This window comes from Zalophus californianus, chromosome 3, assembly GCF_009762305.2.
Source record: "Zalophus californianus isolate mZalCal1 chromosome 3, mZalCal1.pri.v2, whole genome shotgun sequence".
NCBI classification, from domain to species: domain Eukaryota; kingdom Metazoa; phylum Chordata; class Mammalia; order Carnivora; family Otariidae; genus Zalophus; species Zalophus californianus.
In genome coordinates, this window is record NC_045597.1 from 132,984,236 (window position 1) to 133,002,716 (window position 18,481).

Below are 18,481 nucleotides of genomic sequence, written 5' to 3' on the forward strand. Positions count from 1 at the left end.
TGCCAAAAAACCAAAAAACCATCAAACAAGTATAAGCCTGAGCACTGTCATAGTGTCCTAGCCCTCTCTGACACCCCCCCCCCCCCCAGTCTGAGAGCTGGCGGTGAACAGTCTAAGCCACATCAATACAAGGGATGGAAAGTAGAAAAATGAGCCATTTATCTAAATTTTCCCAAAGAGTATCCTTTTAGGGAAAAAAGCAACTGGAGTCAGGGGAAATCATTTTTCTCACTGACTTTTCTCTAGGTAAATAACCCCCAAAATTAATCAACTCTCCCCTTCAATGGATAGATTTTAAAACATTGAGTCACAAGGGGAAAGCACAGATTTTTTTTCACTATCTAAAACATTCAATGCCACCAGTTTGAAACCTCTATCTTAAAATAATCCATTATTTTTTCTCTTCTGGGAAATGAATTTCCATTTTAAAGATACATGTAAGACCAGCTCTGTTAACACTGGTGCTGCCTTTTTGAATGTGATCGTTTCCGCTGAGCATTCAGAAGTTCACATGCCTACATTAACAATTAGTAACTCAATTCTGAAGAATGACCAAACCTCACTTTTGAAAACAAATAAGCCATTACTTTGTGAAGCGTGAGTCAACTAGTAGTCTTTGTTCTCATTTCTCGAAAAAAAGCTTATTGAACATTTAAACGAAGACTAAAAAATTAGAGGACTTGCTCCAATAAGATGGGAATAAGCAGGGAGGGGATGCATCTGACTAATGTGTGTATGTATACAGTCTGTAAACGATTGTCAACAGAGATCTGCAGTCGTAGGTCCAGCTCAAGCCTCTGCAGAACAAACTGAAATCCCAGAAGTACATTTTGCAAACTGCAGACAACTTGGGCCCTTAGTTTTTCCTTCTTCTTTTTCCCTTTTGCTTACACTGCTCCTCTTTCTCATCACTCCCATCTCCACAGTCATCCACGTGGTTGCACAGCTCATGCTTATAAATACAGCGATTGTTGTCACATCGGAACCGGTACGGTGACTCACAGGAAACATCCACTGAAAGGAAAGATGGAGAAACAAAAGCACAAGTTGAGAGTAGAACGTCAGCGTCAATATCTAAAATGCTCCCATGCCAGCACCAGGCTGGCCCCATTCATCCATTCATCTGCTCACTCAATGAACCAATCCACAAATACATCTTGAGTTCCTAGCACACCCCACGGCACCGTGCCAAGAGCCAGATACAATGCAGAACAAGAAAGACATAGTCCTTGTCCTCACAGAACTTTCATTCTAACAGAGAAACAGACTTTGCCAACAAACCATTCCATTACAACTGTGAGAAGAGCCACAAACTGGACCTGCTATGATGGCATCTACTGGAGAGACCTGATATAGATCAGGGGAAGGAGGGATCAGAAGAGGCTGGGGAAGGTTCAGAGTCAAGAAGGAGCACAGCAGCTGTTTGGACCTGAATCAAAATCTCTGTAGCCAGAGCAGAGAATGGGGGTGACTATGGCAAGCCATGACGCTGGAGACGCTGGTAGGACAATACATGACCTCTTAACCTAATAGTAAGTAGGTCACTCTTTGTCTCTCCAACTGCAGTTGTCACTGACCCTCCAGTGCATGGTATTTCATACCATGACAGACTTTCCTTCCTGAATTTCCTCACCTCTTACATTTAAAGTTGCTATTTCACAAGTGAACTCTCATTTTGTTGTCCAGAGTTAGACTTCTAGCTGATGCTTATGCACCTGTGAGGAACCCAAAGGTAGAACCCAGGTCCCTTACTTGTTTGGTAAAGAAGGCATGGCCCTCAGAAATTGGGTAAACTCAATACACGTGTGTTCTTCTTCCACATGGAAGGCTTTGGCTGATTTTCCTTCTGTCTTTGTATCACACACAGGAGCAAAAGGAGAAACTTGTAGTAAGGTCGACCGGGGGTAAAAAAGTCAGATCCAAGAGCTGATTCTTAGAAGTACTGCTAACAGAACTGTTGCAGGAATTCTTTGCTGTGAAAGATGTTGCAACACTATAAAATAGTGCTGGTCACTTTTTAATGTGGTTGTGTCTCTGCCTCTCCACTTCTTAATGGGGCCGTGGGCACTTTATCTCATAGAGGGAGCAACTTCCTAAGGACTTCTTTGAAAGTTACACATGCTTAAGGTATTTTTCAAGATCCATCAAGTTAAAAGCAAAACAAAACATGGTTCCTTCCTAACAAGAAAAGAAGTGGCAAGAAAAATGTGGAGATGCCACTGCGAAAATATAATGTAGCCTAATTAAAGTGCTCTGAACGGAAGGAGATACTGACACGGCATTTTTGTCAAATCTTTGGGCTAACAATGAACAGGGATGAATGTTTGTCTAACATTCCCATGTTCCAAATAGGGAACTGGGAAAGAAGACCAAGTAAAATCACAGTGATGCTGCTCATGCATCCAATACTCAAACTGTCTCCAACTGCCCTCCGGCATCACATGCTCCATGAAAAAAGCATTGAGATTTTGCCAAAAGACACCACTCCCATACCCGCCCTCTGTCTCCCTCTTACAGCACAGGTGAAGCTCTTCGTCAGAACCATCGCCACAGTCATCATCACCATCACACTTCCAAGATGACCTGATACACACGTGATTTTTACATTCGAACATAGTAGCCGAGCAATATGCACCATTGGGGAAGCGAGTGGCTGTTGGTGGAGAGGAGACATATTCAAATTATTAGAAAAAGTTACTAGTTCTGAAAAGGTAGCCTGCTATATTTGTCCTTTAGCTCTTTCCATGATAGCCTGGTCTTCCTTAATCAAGACATACTGTCGCCTTCTACTGTCTGAAATTATGATGGAATACCTCTTAACAACTGTTGTCCAATCCCACTTTTCAAAGATATGAGTCATTCTGTGGATGGCACTGGACTGTCTCCTTACAGACGAGAAAATCTTCAGCTGCGTCAGCCCTGGCCTTACCCATCATCTTTATATAGTTTCTCTGAAACCAGGTTTTAAAATGTGGCAACCATATCATTAATAATACCCATCATGGATAATCAAAAACAGTTCATATTTATTCAGTATTCATAAAGACTAAAATGTGACTGATCATGTTGACCTTCATTTTTAAGCTTTTTGTATGCCATAATGCAATTTAGAAAAATGTTAATGCTGTAAATTCAGTATGTTCTAATACCCAATCCAAGTTCTTTATACCCATCTATTCATTGCTCGAATATTCTTGTTTGCCTGCGGATTTTTTTTTCCAGTTAATGGTTTGTATCAGAGGTGATAATATGTAAGCATGTTTGTTAGCACAGATATTTAATATATTCTCTATTTAAAATATTGTTAGTGAGGGCCGCCTGGGTGGCTCAGTTGGTTAAGCATCTGCCTTCGGCTCAGGTCATGATCCCAGGGTCCTGGGATTGAGCCCCGCGTTGGGCTCCCCACTCCACGGGAGGCCCGCTTCTCCCTTGCCCACTCCCCCTGCTTCTGTTTCCTCTCTCGCTGTGTCTCTCTCTGTCAAATAAATAAATAAAAATCTTTTAAAAAATAATAAAAATAATAAAATAAAATAATAAAATATTGTTAGTGAAATGCACTTGAATGACTACTAGAAACTATTTGACCCCAGGTGAACCAGTAATTACCAATGAACGCTGAATAGAAAATCCCTATAGCCTATTCATGTTAAGAAGTGGTGGCTGATGGAGAGGTGGGGTCTAAAAGGCCATATGCATACATTTCAAGACAAACAGTGCTATGGGGGCCCCGACACTTACGACAGGTGGCTTCATCAGAGGCATCTTGACAGTCAGCGATTCCATCACATGTCGACTGCTCAGGCACACAGTGTCCACTCTGACACTGAAAATATCCAGGTTGGCATGTCTTCATCTCTGAAGAGAAAAGACTGTCATTCCAGTAGGCCTTGTTCTCAGACAGGTCCGTGGAATAAAGTACTTCATCACATTCCTATCCACACCCTGTGACTAGCGCACGGCAAACGCACAGCTGTGGTTAGCGGGTGAATAAATTCTCCAAAAATACAATTTTCTCCAAAAATTCACATTCAACATATGGAGATGAAAGTACCTATCTCTCCCCTATTATATAATCTCCAGCATTCTCTCAGAAATCTGCATTTCCAGACCCAACCTTTAGTGAGTAAAGAGCTATAAAAATCATTTGGGGTTTATGATTCCTAGTCTTATGCCCTGACCTTTACACCCGAGAGCTACAGAAATATATCCCTCAAGGCCACGTCCTGGGGAACAGTAGGAAAAATGAATGCTTTTGTTGTTGTTGCTTATAAGGACAATGCAGATTAAAGTCTGCTCCTAGGAAATATTTAAGTTAAAATGAGATTTTCAAAAATCTCTTGCCATTTTCCCCTATTACTAATCAAGACTGCCGTAAGTTAAGAATAAAGCATAGAAAATACAGAGCAGAAGGTACTGTGTTATGCTAAGGCTTATATATTACATAAATTATACAAAAATTGTTTTACTCTAAAAAAAAAATCATCCAAACTCTCACTTGAAGTCCCTTCTTCTGTCCAATATGCTGACTCTAGTACTCCACCCCATGGTAAGCCTCTAAAAGGACTCTGACAGTTACCACAGTCCCGCTCATCTGAGTTGTCGCCACAGTCATTGGTATGGTCACAGACCCATCGAGAAGGAATACAGCTGTGATCATCACATCGAAACTCACTTTCCGAACACTCCCGGGGGACTGCAAAGGAAAGCCACCCAGCCATTAGTGGGAACCAGGAATCACACATAGGAGACAGATTTGTGAGTTGGCCTGGGTACCCTCAGTGTGCCCGCACTCCTGTGTCCCAAGTCCTAGCCATCTGCTTGGGCAGGCAGACTGTCCCCCAAAACTAGACCTTCTATCTCAATTTTAAGAATGTAAAGAATGGCCTTTATTAAGAGTTTTCTCCAAAGGTGATTTAATCTTAAGATAAGTGCTGCTCTCATGACAGTCTAGGTAACCTCCTGTAGGATTAAACATGAACTTTCTCAAATTTAAAATTTATTGGATCACACTTTTGTCTTAAGTTTTAGCCAACTGATATCTGCAGGTGCAATCAGCATCCTGATTCTCTCAATTGCCTGTGGAAAATGGCAATCACTTCTTACTTCCAAAAAGTGACTAAAGTTAGAATGTATTCCATATTACAGGGTACCTGGCTGGTTCAGTTGGTAGAGCATTCAACTCTTGGGCTTGTGAGTTCAAGCCTCACACTGGGGAGCCTACTTAAAAAAAAGAAGAATGTATTCCATATTAGTCTATCTGAAATTGACATATACATGAATCAATGACATATGTTCAGGGCAGGGTCTCATTAAAGTTGTTTTCAAAATACATCCAGTTATTCAGAACTATCTAGTTTGATGTGATCCAAACCTTTGGCTTCTTTTCCTTGAACTCCCTGTCCAATTCCTTATAGTCAGCATCTTCACTGGGAGAGAGGAACTAAAACCTGACCTGTCATTTAACCATTAGCCCTCCTAAAAATAGGCAGTTATTCCAGGGGCGATCCCAATCCTAAATATAAGATCTCTTCCCTCTGCTATTAAGACCATCTTGAGGCAAGCACTTAACAAGCAGTGTCTTTGGGTTATCATCTTTCCTTCCTGAACTTCTCTTGGTCCTGATTTTTTCTTCCTATTCTTTATCTTATTATATTTGACCTCTATGACAAGTCACCTAGAAAAAAAGTTAGATATAAAAAAATTCAACAAACCAAACATATACTTGAGTAAACATCCTTCTCCCCAAACTTCATTATAAGCATCTTAAAGGGAGATGCTTCTGTTTTTAGTCCAAGAAAAAGTGGAAACGTACCAGTCAGCAGAATGCAAGAGATCAGGTTAATTGTCATCCTACCCACTGAGGATGAATGGCACAGACAACTGAATTATGGACAAAGAACAGACAGCACAACGCTGATAGCACGTAAAGATGGTAGAACCCTGAACACTCACCACAGTTTTCCTCATCTGAGTGGTCTCCACAGTCATTGTGCCCATCACACCTCCAACGAAGAGGGATGCAGTGGTGATTATTACAGCGAAATTCCCCAGAAGGTTTGCACGTCCTTTCCTCTACAAAGCAGAGTCATTGCAAAGACTTCAGAAGCTGGAGGCTTTCTTGTGAGACAATTTGAGAATTATGCTACCATATTCTCAAAGCTCCCAGAGAGAGGAAAGCTGGCAGCATTCACTGTCAATATTCCTCTTTTGGCTAACCTGAACCTATCCTACTTAAGTAAACTTTAAACTGTTTTAAACTAGATTCATTCTTTTTTGCAGAAACTGCTCACAAAATGAATTGGCATCTGGCTTCTAATTTGCAACAAAGACCTGGAAAGGTAAGTGATGCCAACAGCAAATAGAACATTTCCATCTCATTCCTTTAGCTGATTAAATTGAGTGTTATTAAATTCAGCATTAAAATAACCCATTAAATGCTTCCTTACTCTCTTCCAACTAAACCTAACACATGCACTCACAGACATTCGGGTTTCAAGTTAAAGTATATGGCTAATCTTGACAGATTCTATTAATTCATTTGGCCTTTTGTCCCTAAGTTCTTTCCATGTTGCCAAAGTGACTTACAACTTTCTAAAAGATGATATGGACAGAGAGAAGTTCAGAATATGAAAATCTCCAAAGAAGAATATTCTGATTTTGAAGTATTCTTCTTCGAGATAGGTATCAAATCTTTTCTCTGCCCCCTTCCAGTCAGTCAATCTATAAAACTGTCAAGTGTGAATAAGGATTCTACATTTAGGAGAAATTATGTAAGTTCCTAGTATCTTAACATCTTCCCCAATTACAACATCCTTTGGGATGGGATTTCATTTAAGACGATATAAATTAAACTCCCCCAATAGCCCACTAAATGCTAAAAAAAAAACTGTAGCATGTTACTAGAAAAATCAATAGATGATGCTTTTTCAGAGGTAAACGGAGGAACAAGGACATGGGAAAGGCACTCTCATCACCCAGATGGCACTTGACACTTCCGTGTTCTTGCCCCTCCCCCCACACCCCTGCAGCCCCTCCTACCACAGCCTTGCTCATCACTGTTGTCCCTGCAGTCGTCGAAACCATTGCACACAGCCCACTGTGGGATGCAGCGGTAGTTCGTTCTACAGCTGAATTCTGTATGGTTGTCACAGCGATGGCTCACTGAAGAGGGAGGAAAGAGCAAAGTCAGAACTGAATTCCTAGTCCAAAAGACACCTTCCCGTTGTCATATGAAGGACGTGGTGCTGAGGAGTAACAATTACCGCGTTACCATCTGGACTGATTCCGGCAACATGTGTCTGTTTTAGGTGTGATCTATTTACCAAGAGCAGAAAGCATCTTCAGTTTCCTCCCCATGTCAGTATCATTCATTTGTGTTACAGGATTAACTACGGGGGAGTGGAGGAGGGGAAGGACTGGGCTTGAAGTAAAAAATACCTGGGTGTCAGCTCTACCACTAAATAGAAATGTGACCAACTACTTAAGGTGAGCCTCAGTTTCCTCATCTGGAAAATGGGAATTGGTAACATGCACATTCCCTACCACACAGTATTTCCCTGAGGCTCAAACGAGAAAGTGCTAGACATACACAAATGTAAGTTCTTGTGATCATACTTTGGAGAGTTAGATATCCAGGGTATGGAGAGGAAGAATCAGCCCCTTTCGCAACAGGGTCTGGTTCCACCTGCAAACCACACAGCTATACTTTGCGTTTTAGTGCCAGAGTCAGCAGGGAGAGCCAAGAGGGAGTGTGCCATGGGGCTGAAGCGGGCACTTCCCTGTCCTCTCTCAATCCCCCAGGTTCTCCTGTTCCCCCCCCCCCCCCCCCCCCGCTCTGCTCACACAGGTCCCTCCCGCAGGAACTCACTGCATTCGGGCATGGGCTCATCCGAGTAGTCTCCACAGTCGTTGTCCACATCACATTTCCAGTCCTGAGGGATGCAGTGGCTATTGGCACACTTGAAGTAGCCTGGCTGGCAGATCCTGCTGGCACAGTTGTAAATGTCTTCGTCTGAGTTATCCCCACAGTCATTCTCCGAGTCACACCGCCAGGCTTCAGGGATGCAACGTTTGTTGGCACACTGCCATTCACTGGACTCGCAGCGGTGATGCTCTGCAAGAAGGGGCGTTGGGTTGCAAGGGGTTAGGGACAGAAGCTCCTAATTTACACTGAGGGATCTTGGAGAGCCTGATCCTAATTTCTTTTTAGAGAACTTCCGTCCCAGTGCCCTTATTATCTGCCAGTACCACGACACGGTCAGTTGTTCTCTTGAAGATTACTGTCTCCTAAATTCTTAAGCATCTTTCTCTTGCATGCAGAATTAGGAGGTAAAGACTGAGTCACTGATGGCCTATGAAATTCACCTTCTCCTGTGCCTGTTCTCCTAATGGACTTGGTGTCTGCTGTTGTTGCTAATGTGTTCTTTTGTTTTCAGTTTGGAGGGTTTTTTTCCTTGGCTTTTTTTAAAAATGAAAACACAAATAAATATTACACAGTATTAAAATGAGAGTGGGAAAGCCTCCTTTTGCCCTCAGTGTTAGCTCTCCAGGAGTGTTCTATTACATAGCACATAGTGGCAAACCGCCGATACAGACAACACACCATCTAATTCAACCATTCACCTTGTAGAGACCTTAGTCTATCTCAAGAACTTTAGAATAATATAGGATGGGCTTCTTGACTTTCCTCCTAGGACTCTGGACCAGTTTTGGGGTTATGACTTGCAGAAAATCCCCACAGAATCATGGTTGTACACAATCTACTAAGAAGGGGGCCAAAGGTGGTCTCGAGCCATCGAACACACCACAGAGAATCTGGTCCTCGTCAGAGCCATCGGGGCAATCTTGGTGAGCATTGCACAGGAAGTGGGAGCTGGTGCAATTGCCGTCCGTGCACTGGAACTGGCCGAGCTGGCAGAAGCGCTGTGGGCAAAGGACTGGTTCGTCAGAGCCATCCGAGCAGTCTCTCTGCCCGTCGCATTTCCACCAGATAGGAATACACCTGCACAGAGAAAATATAGCACTTCTCTGAGCAAAGCACAGGGTGGTAGAGGCTACCTGGAGAGAAGGCATCAAAACTGAACCCCATGTTGTAACACACTTGAGTTCCTTTACCGTGGCATATTTTTGGAGAAAACATTACTAGATGAGATGAACCAGGTTTGTTAAGACCCAAAGTCATGCTGGAAAAATGCTTTGACCTAATGGTTCAATTCCTGCCACAGGAAACAGTGGACTGTGTGTTTAGGGCTACAGTTCTGGTAGTAGGAACTGGTTGGGACCCTCTGCTGGGGTGACGTAACAGACAAATGGGTATTGGTTGGGAAGGTAGAGGGCACTTTCACTTATTGAAAGCCTAGGTCAAGATGGATACATGCTAGATTCTAAATCTAAGATATTTTATTAAATCATCAGAACAATCTGCCACTGGATCTTAAATGCCATGGTTTGCACTGTTGTCTCCTCCTGACTTCGCTCTCTGACTCAGTCCCCCTAGTCATCAATGGTCTGTGGCCACAGTGAGGGAAGTCATCTGTGGCCATGTTTTGTAACAGATACAAATAATCAAAAGTGGATTTAAATGTGTAATCCTGGATCCTCTGGCATAGTAACTAAGAAGCTAGGCTAGTATATTGAGTGGGGAAGACAGAGAAATTCTATCACTTTTTTTCCTTTTTCTTTTTTTTCAAATTTTTATTTAAATTCTACTTAGCGGGTGCCTGGGGGTCTCAGTCGGTTAACCATCTGCCTTCCCCTCAGGTCATGATCCCGGGGTCCTGGAATCAAGTCCTGCATTTGGCTCCCTGCTCCACAGGGAGCCTGCTTCTCCCTCTGCCTCTCTCTCTCTCTCATGAATAAATAAATTTTTAAAAATCTTAAAAAAATAATAAATTCTACTTAGTTAACATATAATGTAATATAGGTTTCAGGAGTAGAATTTAGTGATTCATCATTTACATATAACACGCAGTGCTCAGCACAATTGACCTCCTTAATCCCCATCATCCATTTAGCCCATCCCCCACCCACCACCCCTCCAGCAACCCTCAGTTTGTTCTCTACAGTTAAAAGTCTTTTTTTTAAAATTCAATTAATTAACATACATGCATTATTAGTTTCAGAGGTAGAGTTCAGTTATTCGTCAGTTGTATATAACACCCAGTGCTCATTTTATCACGTGCCCTCCTTAATGCCCATCACCCAGTTACCCCAGCCTCCTAACCCCCTCCTCCCCCAAGAAACCCTCAAGTTGTTTCCTATGATTAAGTCTCTTATGGAGTTTGTCTCCCTCTCTGATTTCATCTTGTTTTATTTTTCCCCTCCCTTCCCCTTGATCCTCTGTTTCTTAAATGGTTTCCTTTCCTTTCTTTTTTTCCCCTTCCCCTATGTTCATCTGTTTTGTTTCTTAAATTCCATATATGAGTGAGATCATATGGTATTTGTCTTTCTCTGAATGACTTATTTTGCTTAGCATAATACAGTCTAGCTCTATCCACATCATTGCAAATGACAACATTTCATTCTTGCTGATGACTGAGTAATACTCTATTGTATATATACCACATCTTCTTTATCCATTCATCAGTCAATAATTTGGCTACTGTTGATAAGGCTGCTATAAACATCAGGGTGCCTGTGTCCCTTCAAATCAGTATTTTTGTATCTTTTGAGTAAATACCGAGTAGAGCAATTGCTGGGTCATAGGGTAGTTCTATTTTTAACTTTTTGAGAAACTTCCATACTGTTACCCAGAGTGGCTGCACCAGCTTGCATTCCCACCAACATCATAAGAGGGCTCCCCTTTCTCTGCATCCTCACCAACACCTGTTATTTCCTGTGCTGTTAATTTTAGCCATTCTGACAGGTGTGAGGGGGTATCTCATCATGGTTTTGGTATGAATTTCCCTGATGATGAGTGATGTTGGGCATCTTTTCATTTGTCTATTGGCCATTTGGATGTCTTTGGAAAAAATGTCTATTCGTGTCTTCTGCCCATTTCTTAACTGGATTATTTGTTTTTTGGGTGTTGAGTTTTATAAGTTAATAGATTTTGGATACTGACCCTTTATCAGAGAAATTCTACCACTCTTGAGGGCTATTTTTCAGTGTACAAATATACAGTGTTGGCCCTGACACCTAGGACAATTTATTAGAAATAGAAAACACATAGTTTCTAGCCTCCTCTCTACAGAAAAATACCTGCATACATTTTGGTTAACAAATTGCTTCTATTCATGAAAGAAATTATCTGAGATTGGAGACTGAGAGTCTTGGTGCATTACAAATGAACCATATTAATTACCCAAAATCTTAATTCATTAGGAAACTCCCATCCCCTAGATCCTCAAAGTTCTATGTGTGTCCATCCAAGGGAATGGATGTCCATCCAAGGGGATGGAGAGGCAGTAGGGTGAGGGAAGAGAGAGCCTTACTTTTCATTGTTGGCACACAGGAATTGGGTGCTGGAGCACCTGGGCAAGCAGAGGTTGATGTTACCCAAATGGAGGGTTTGGAAGTCATCTGGACACTCACAGGTGAATCCATTTCCTCCTGCCTTGATGAGGCAGAGATGAGAACAGCCACCATTGTTGGTACCACAGGGATTGCTCACTAGTAAAAGAAGGAAAATATAGTTAGTTCACTTAGAATATCAAACACAGGTGAGCTGATTGCCCATCTCATCAAACTAGTCACCGCTCAGCAAGAAAAATCATATCCAAGTTCCATGCTTTTTCCAAAAATTCATAAATAGGACAGATGGTAGAACTGTAAGCAATGCTGTGCTTTGAGAAAACTGATCTATGAGCTACCAGAAGTGAGGCATACCCACTGGTGTTTTGGGCTAGAAAAGACGTGTTTCTCAAAGTCTTTGGACAGCAGGTGGGAAACTTAGCTTATATTCATGTGCCCAGAACCAGCAGTTTTACTTTCTAGCAGATGCTGTATTCTCGCATTCTTAAGAATACGGGCAACAGAAGTATGGCCAAGATGAGATGGACAGGTGAACTGTGTAGCATCTTTACTAATTTTCTGGGTCACCACTTGGAGGTGAGGATTAATTTCAACTTTTTATAGATAGATACAGATATATACACATCTATATATGTGCATATATATTTCTTTTTAATTAAGTAAACTCTACGCCCAACATGGGGCTCAAACTCAGGACCCCGAAATCAAGAGTCACATGATCTACCAACTGAACCAGCCAGGTGCCCCTATTTTGAACTTTTGCTAAAATAATATCAAGAATATTAACTTCCAGGGGGGAAAAAAAAACCCTGAATATCTTTATCTTGCCAATTCTCATTTTTCCTTACTTCTAAGTTTATCATGTTTTAACAAAACACCACAACAAAGCAGGCCCACAAAATCCATTCTATCCCCAAAGTAAATTCCAGACCTTTGCTAGATTATCTATAAATCATGAAATGGCTTTAACTACATGATGAGGAATATAAGTTCACAAGAAAAAAAAAATTATGAGACACTGTGTTGCTCTTAACATTACCTTCCTAATGACAAGCATAACATATGCTTAACACACAAAATGTCATATACAAATAGGAATTTAATAAATTGTTTTATAATTACTGTAATTTTCTTTTAAACATTTCTATTTAATCAATCATTTTAATGGACTGATCTTGGTATTAGGGAATGATTGTTAATCTCTTAAGTGTTATAATTTATTGTGGTTACATAGGAAATGTCCTTATTTTTCAAAGGTGTTATCTTAAATATTCAGGGTGAAATGTCATGACATTTTTAACCCATTTAATTTTTTTATTTTTATTTAAATTCAATTTAACATAGAGTGTATTATTAGTTTCAGAGGTAGAATTTAGTAATTCATCAGTTGTATATAACACCCAGTGCTTATTACATCAAGTGCCCTCTTTAATGCCCACCACTTAGTTACCCTTCCCCCCACCCCCTTACCCTCCAGCAACCCTCAGTTTGTTTCCTAGGGTTCAGTGTCTCTTATGGTTTGTCTCCCTCTCTGATTCCAGCTTATTTTATTTTTCCATCCCTTCCCCTTTGTTCATCTGTATCTTAAATTCCACATGAGTGAAATCATATGGTATTTGTCTTTCTCTAACTTATTTTGCTTAGCATAATACCCTCCAGTTCTATCCACATCTTTGCAAATGGCAACGTTTAATTCTTTCTGATGGCTAAGTAACATTCCATTGTGTCCATTGTGTGTGTGTGTGTGTGTGTGTGTGTGTGTGTGTGTGTGTACCACATCTTCTTTACCCATTCATCTGTCAATGGACATCTGGGCTCTTTCCATAGTTTGGCTACTGTGCACATTGCTGCTATAAACATTGGGGTGCAGGTGTCCCTTCGAATCATTACATTTGTATCCTTTGGATAAATACCTAGTGGCAATTGCTGAGTATAGGGTAGTTCTATTTTTCACTTTTTGAGGAACCTCCATTCTATTTTTCACAATGGCTGCAACCAGTTTGCATTCTCACTAACAGTGCAAGAGGGTTCCCCTTTCTCCACATCCTAGCCAACACTTATTTCTAGTGTTTTTGATTTTAGCCATTCTGACTGGTTTAGCCCACTTTAAAATATTTCAGTCTTCCCACCAAATACTTCAGCTCAATAAACATGGCCACATAACAAGTGTTAATTCTTTTTTTTTAAGACTTTATTTATTCATTTGAGACACAGAGAGACAGAGAGAGAGAGAAAGAGCGTGAGCAGGGAGAGAGGCAGAGGGTGAGGAAGAAGCAGGCTCCCTGCTGAGCCAGGAGCCCGATGCGGGGCTCAATCCCAGGACCCTGGGATCATGACCCGAGCCGAAGGCAGATGCTTAACCATCTGAGCCACCCAGGCACCCCAACAATTGTTAATTCTTATCAAAAACAAAAACCCAGATTGATCTTTAAGAATAAACCAGGTGTTAAGAAAAAAGTTATAAGCAGGTTTTCCCATATGTTTTGTAGAAAACATTACCAAGTACACCATTCTCTTTATAAATGATGTTTAAAGAATTAAGAATGGCATGCATTCTAGAGCAACTGGGCCAAACTTCCAAATCACTTACTCACCAATTGGCTGCCTGTATGGATGATACACATGGATGTCGAATGGTTTATGTGTCGTGTTCACCAGCACGACCCTATGTGATCCATCATATTTGTTTCCCTTTTCGACTGTCCTTGTATTCCAATCCGTCCAATAAATAGTGTCTTCAAAAATGGTAATAGCAAAGGGGTGAGGCAGCGTCCTGTCATATACTGTGTGCCTATGGTGGCCCTCCAAATCAGAGTACCTGGGGTAGAAGGAAGAGTCACTCAATCAAATCAAGCTAACTCCTTTCTTCCAATGACTTTAAGGATAGATGCACTGACAAATCAATTAATAAAATTCTACCTTCTAGGGGTAACTAAAGTCCAGATCCTCCCCCAAACTCCTAGACTAAACAAAAACTAAACTGAAACATATTTTGACTGAACAAAAGATGTAAAAATTTAAAAAGCCATGCTTAAAAAATAGGAATAGCCACAGAGAGTTCAATAATCTCTAATTCCTAACCATAGCTGCTTTCCTGCAGATAGAGCTGGTTCAGCTCTTATTGGCTTATAACCTCTCCCATTAATGTTCTCCATTCAACATCCTTGGGACACCATTTTTGTTTCCTAAGTCACTGGAAGAAATTGGAAGAGAACAATATGAAGCTCGAGTTTTGCCTTTTCATGAACATTTCTGAGAAGCTGTTCTTAGGAAATACCTAGATTCTCGGTGTCACCTGCGAGGAATATACTAACTCAGATACAGTATAGGCCTGCAGGCTTCACTCTGCTTACCGTGGCAGCACATTTATTATTAATCATGCCCTAGGCACTATTGATGAATACTTTTCCAGACAAATAAAATTCCAGAGGTGGTTTTCTGATTTCAAGGTATCACAGCACATCCACGGCCAGATTTTTAGTCCTTCCAATTCCAATGTCTCCCTCATTACTATGAGTCTACATCAAAATACTGGTATTTTAATATTTTACAATTTTAGGGTAGACCCTAAAACTCAAACAGGAGGTGGAGTGAGTTAGCTGCTAAGAAATCTGATGTTAGCCATACAATATTAAAAATACTCTCCAAAATATGACAATTTATGGTAACTTACAGAAACCATAGGAAAACTTCAAGACCTTCTTGGCCAATGTTATAGGTCAATTACATCTCAGTTTTAGAAACAAAAAGTTTAAAAAGGGGATAAGGAAATTAAGATGAGTCGAGCACTAAGCTGTCTACAATAGGAGAGAGTTTACTACCTCCATTTCCTAGATGAAAAAAATAAAAAGAAGTGACAGTACCAGGACAAAAACCTGATGAATCCAGCTTCAACATTCACACTCTTTCTACTATACCATAACCACAGAGCTCAGCGAATTGCCTATAGGCAGTTTTAGTTAGAAATGACTTCAGAGTGACTTCTAACACACAGGCCAGTTAGAAGCTACCTAGGAATAACACACTAGCAACACAAGCCCTAGTGTTTGGAATAAACGGTTGCTTGGTTTACTTTATCCTTTTCTATGTACGTACTCAATGTAACCCAGGTGGGCATCTGCCCAGTAGAGTAGATCATTGGTGTAATCAATGGTGATGCCATTGGGCCACTCTATCTTGGTAGAGATAATCACAGATTTATTCATCCCATCCATGCCTACTCTCCCAATGTACGCTCGGTGAGCCCAGTCTGCCCAGTAGACATGCCTATTGGAAGAAACACAAAGAGTCAGTCCCTGAAGCCAAAAGAAGTCAGTAGCCAAAAGACATAGTTCTCCAATTAGAGAAATAGAATTTATATTCTACAGAGTCTCTCAGAAAGGGGAAAAAAAAAACAGAAAATAATCTAAAAAGGAATGATGTATAGGAAATGCTCAAGAATGAACATGATTAACTGGGGATTTCAGTGGATTCGACATGGAGAGTCCAGGAAAGGTGGGTCTTTGGTTTGGTTTTGTTTTGTTTTTTTAACCATAATTTTCTCTGCATGCAGCCAAAATAGGTGACTTGAAAAGTGAAATGGTGTGTCATGGCAAAGAAAACAGAACAGCTGATGAATATCATTTGAGTACGCCATGCTTCTACCCATTATAACTAAACCATTTACCAGTTAGGAAAAGCAGAAGACAAATCCCAGCAAGATATTGGCCTTGAGATAACTATGTGAACAGCCTTTTTGGTGACAGAGGCAGAATGTGGGCATGAGAGAAGAGCCCAAGATTACAGGGAGACAATACCCATATTGCGGGTGAAGGACAATTCCTCTGGGATGATCAAAGCAGAAGGTATTGTTGTCATCCACACAGTGCTCAGCCAACTTGCGGCGGTATCGACCATCAAGGTCAGAGACAGAGAGGCAATTCAGGTAGGCATCCACCCAATAGAGCTTTCTGAAATGGAGAGCCAGGAGTTACGAATACAGACGTTTTGCTTGTGAAACAGTATATAGGTAGCCACCGAATTTCCTATCCAAGCTATGGTGGAATCACAAAGACAGCTGTTAGAAGGCACTTTCCCCCACGAAAACAGGGGCCTGCGGAAACAGGAAATTTACTTTCCTGCAAAGAAACAACAGAAGATTCAAGAGTGAGCTACAATTCCCACTTTAAAGGGGTTGTCACATAGGGAATTCTGGGGCCACACCTCACACAAGGATTCTGACTTTACTTTCTTGATGCAGCATAAGCATCCTTCCCAGGCAATGTAAAGGCTTAGAGGAGTAAGGGCATGGAAGGGAGAGCAATTAGCAATTTAAATGGTAGAGCCAAGGAAACAGACTTGTCTGAGTGAATTATTGAGACTGCACGAAGGAACTCTGAATTATGGCCACAAGCTTAGACTCAATTCTCTATTAAGATAAAAACATGGTTATAATATTTTTTTAAAAACCATTTTAACTTTTAAAAGCGCCTCAGTATTTTCTTACCTGGTGACCCAGTCTACAGCCAGACTTTCTGCAGCTGGTAGTTTGTGGTTTATGACTGTCTCCCTGTTTGTCTTATTCAGAAACATTCTCTCAATGACTTTATTCTCTGTATCAATCCAATACAATCTCTTTTCTACTCGGTCAAAATCCAGGGCCACAGCATTGCCCAGCCCTTGCAAAATGAGGGAGTAAAAATGGCCATCTGTAGTGAGATTTCTCAAATAGTAACGGTTGCTAAAGATGAGATAGGGCTCGATGTTACTGTTCTGCCGGCAGCTCTTTCCATCTGGTTCTCGGATGTAGCCTGGGGCACACTTACAGATGTAGGAGCCCATTACATTCTCACACTTCTGACTACAGACAAAGGGCGTCTCCTTGCATTCATCAATATCATCACAACTCCGTTTGTCAGACATAAGCTTATAACCAGGACGACATGAACAGTAGAAACTGGTGAGGGTGTCAGTGCAGTTTTGGTCACAGCCACTGAGCCAAGGGTCATTGCACTCGTTAATGCCTGTAAGTAAAAGACAGGTATTAGAGAAGCTAAAATGTCCAAAACAGACCCACCAGAATGGTCCAAAGTCAAGCTTCCCACTGGACAGCCCACTTCTCAATGAATCATGCTAAAAGAAGACAGACAATAGGGTCTTCTAAAGGCCACAGATATTCAAAAGTCCGTATTTTCCAACTTCCTCCCCAACTTAATCCTTCACCAGTGGTTTTAACAACTAATATAACGAACAAGCTTATGTTTGACTTCTAATCCTATACCCGCCAATCTCCTTGTAACCGATAATTTAAAAAGTAACATGGCAGGGGAGTGGAGAAAGAAGAGCAAAAGAAAAGAGCATGGCCAGTGGTGTGCTGGTAGAACAGATCTCAGGGGTGGGGGATGCTGTGATTTGTAGCATCTTCCATTTCGGCAGTGGAACTCTCATACGATGGCCAATTTCAGGTTACCAGGGTAACCTCACTGGACATGGAGCTGGGAAGAGATGCATACATTTGGCTCTCACAAGATAGGATGAGCCTCCCAGCAGTCCACTGGTTGTCCTTCTGGCTGGTCCTGTGACACATGGCCAAGCTTACCCAGAAACTATCTACAGGGAAGAGAACATGTTCCTATTAATTCCATATTTTATAAATGTTCAACTGGTTTACCCATGGAGGTTGACTCTCCCCTTCAATCACCTGAACATGAAAATGAACACGCAAAGGAATCCTAGCAGAGGGAGAGCTCAGACAAGCCATTTCAAGGGTTCACACTGTTTGTCCTTTTTAACAGTGGTATTAACTCCTAATGGTATGAATTTGCTCATCCTTTATTTTCAAATCATTGCCTAGCTAATGAATTAGCCGAAAAATGTTTGTGTACTAACCTTATATACTAAGAAACATTTGCCTTTTGATAGACAGACAAACAATAGTACTTTTCTGGGAATATTCTATTTAGAGGACAGACTAGAAAGTCCCGGTGAGTCACAAGGGGTTGAGAATCCACGTTCGGTCTCCCTGTTTTCC

At 41.2% G+C, this 18,481-nt stretch overlaps 1 protein-coding gene across 4 annotated transcripts in view; it reads right to left on the bottom strand.

The window, feature by feature from the left end:
• The window catches only part of LRP2 (LDL receptor related protein 2), a 196,825-nt gene that overhangs the window by 30,188 nt on the left and 148,156 nt on the right, over positions 1 to 18,481 (bottom strand). For all 4 annotated transcript variants that reach the window (XM_027589417.1, XM_027589418.1, XM_027589415.1 and 1 more), the window contains exons 50-62: positions 16,958 to 17,474; positions 16,269 to 16,421; positions 15,568 to 15,738; positions 14,067 to 14,290; positions 11,433 to 11,610; positions 8,805 to 9,001; positions 7,868 to 8,113; positions 7,039 to 7,161; positions 5,953 to 6,072; positions 4,577 to 4,693; positions 3,739 to 3,855; positions 2,516 to 2,653; positions 892 to 1,014 (exon numbers count right to left, since the gene is read on the bottom strand). In XM_027589417.1, the coding sequence (XP_027445218.1) occupies positions 892 to 1,014; positions 2,516 to 2,653; positions 3,739 to 3,855; positions 4,577 to 4,693; positions 5,953 to 6,072; positions 7,039 to 7,161; positions 7,868 to 8,113; positions 8,805 to 9,001; positions 11,433 to 11,610; positions 14,067 to 14,290; positions 15,568 to 15,738; positions 16,269 to 16,421; positions 16,958 to 17,474 (2,424 nt within the window). The remainder of the gene's footprint in view (positions 1 to 891; positions 1,015 to 2,515; positions 2,654 to 3,738; positions 3,856 to 4,576; positions 4,694 to 5,952; positions 6,073 to 7,038; positions 7,162 to 7,867; positions 8,114 to 8,804; positions 9,002 to 11,432; positions 11,611 to 14,066; positions 14,291 to 15,567; positions 15,739 to 16,268; positions 16,422 to 16,957; positions 17,475 to 18,481) is intronic.